Below are 1,431 nucleotides of genomic sequence, written 5' to 3' on the forward strand. Positions count from 1 at the left end.
AGACTGACAGGCTCTGTATAAGTGCAGACAGTTTACCAACCAACGCCGTGTTTTTTCTCCCAACTTTTTTTTCTTTCCAGTGTTGCTCCAGTCCGACAAAGTTAAACATGTGGAGATCACTGCCAAGTTCATAAATTTGCCTTTTCATTGTTCACTGAAGCAAAAAATGAAAGTTGCCTCCACGCACTAGATAATTACTGGTGGAATGCAGTGACGTTCAGGGACAATTCCAACATGTGAGCTGTTCGGCATGATGTATTGTGTTAGTAATGGATAATGGATTTTTGAAAACAATGGGTGCCTTTGACTTCCAAAAGGTCAAACACACCTACAGTACAACAGGCAGCGATTGACTCTAAACGCCACGCAATTACTGCTATAAGAGTGTACTTTTTTAAAAACTAATTTACCCACTGATTAGTATCATTCCTATTGACCTCCAGGACTTAACCCACCTGGATTAGCTGATTAACTTTTCCCAGACGTTTCCCTGGTAGGTAAGAACACTGTTTGAGGAGAGGAGACAGTGTAAACTGCTGGTGCCGAGCGGGGCGTCAGGTCACTTGGTATCGATCATAAGGCCGCCAGGACTTCATTACCTGCTCCAGGGTCTTATGCCCCAGAGGAGCTCCCACTTTCCTCGACTAAGCAGACATTCAATGATAAGCAACCTGTCCTCCCTTCCTCGACTCCCCTTCAGACTCACACACACACGCATGCTCATGCACACGTATGAGACACACACTCCTCCCCGGACTCTCTCCACCAGTCAGCTGCGTTCGGCGCTTCATTAATCTGTGTGCAAAAGTGCTACGTACAGCGGAATTCCCCCTCCCTGTTTTTAACTCAGAGGAAGTTTGGAGTTTGTCCTTCTGGTTAGAGGTTGCAGGGAGGCTATTTTGGGAATGGATTTCACTGATTAAAGGCAAACTTGTGTTTTGGAAGACAGCGTCCGCAGACTAAACATACCGAAAGGCGGAACAGATGCAGCTCGCTTGCAGTTTTGGAAGAACACAATCCAGAGCTCAAACACTGGCATCTGTTGTTTAATTTAACATTTCTCTGGTCTAAAATCAACACAGCAACAGCGTGTTTTGTCGAACCTTAGAGTTAACAAATGGCCGTATCTGCTGTAACTAACAGTTTTCCTCTTCTACAGATGAAACTAGTCCTTCCAACGTGTGGGACTGTAAGAACAGAGGGGTGAATGGCACCCAGAAGGGTCAGATTGTTTGGAGGCTGGAGCCCGGGCCCTACTTTATGGAGCGTAAGTTTCCTGGCAGTTACACCATTCTATCACTTAATACAGTGAAATAATGTGAAGTTTTTTCCTGCAAATATACCTCTACCTCTCATTTGCACTACCTCTAATATGTATGTATGTATATATCTACATTTGCACTGCCTATTATTCTTCTTATTATTATTATT

The 1,431-nt window shown here is 44.1% G+C and overlaps 1 protein-coding gene across 1 annotated transcript in view; it reads left to right on the plus strand.

The window, feature by feature from the left end:
* Window positions 1-1,431, plus strand: part of hecw2a (HECT, C2 and WW domain containing E3 ubiquitin protein ligase 2a) — a 33,632-nt gene that overhangs the window by 3,654 nt on the left and 28,547 nt on the right. Inside the window, exon 2 of the mRNA XM_008300153.1 lies at window positions 1,160-1,267. Within this exon, the coding sequence (XP_008298375.1) occupies window positions 1,160-1,267 (108 nt within the window). The remainder of the gene's footprint in view (window positions 1-1,159; window positions 1,268-1,431) is intronic.

This window comes from Stegastes partitus, unplaced genomic scaffold (assembly GCF_000690725.1).
Source record: "Stegastes partitus isolate 25-593 unplaced genomic scaffold, Stegastes_partitus-1.0.2 Scaffold1503, whole genome shotgun sequence".
NCBI classification, from domain to species: domain Eukaryota; kingdom Metazoa; phylum Chordata; class Actinopteri; family Pomacentridae; genus Stegastes; species Stegastes partitus.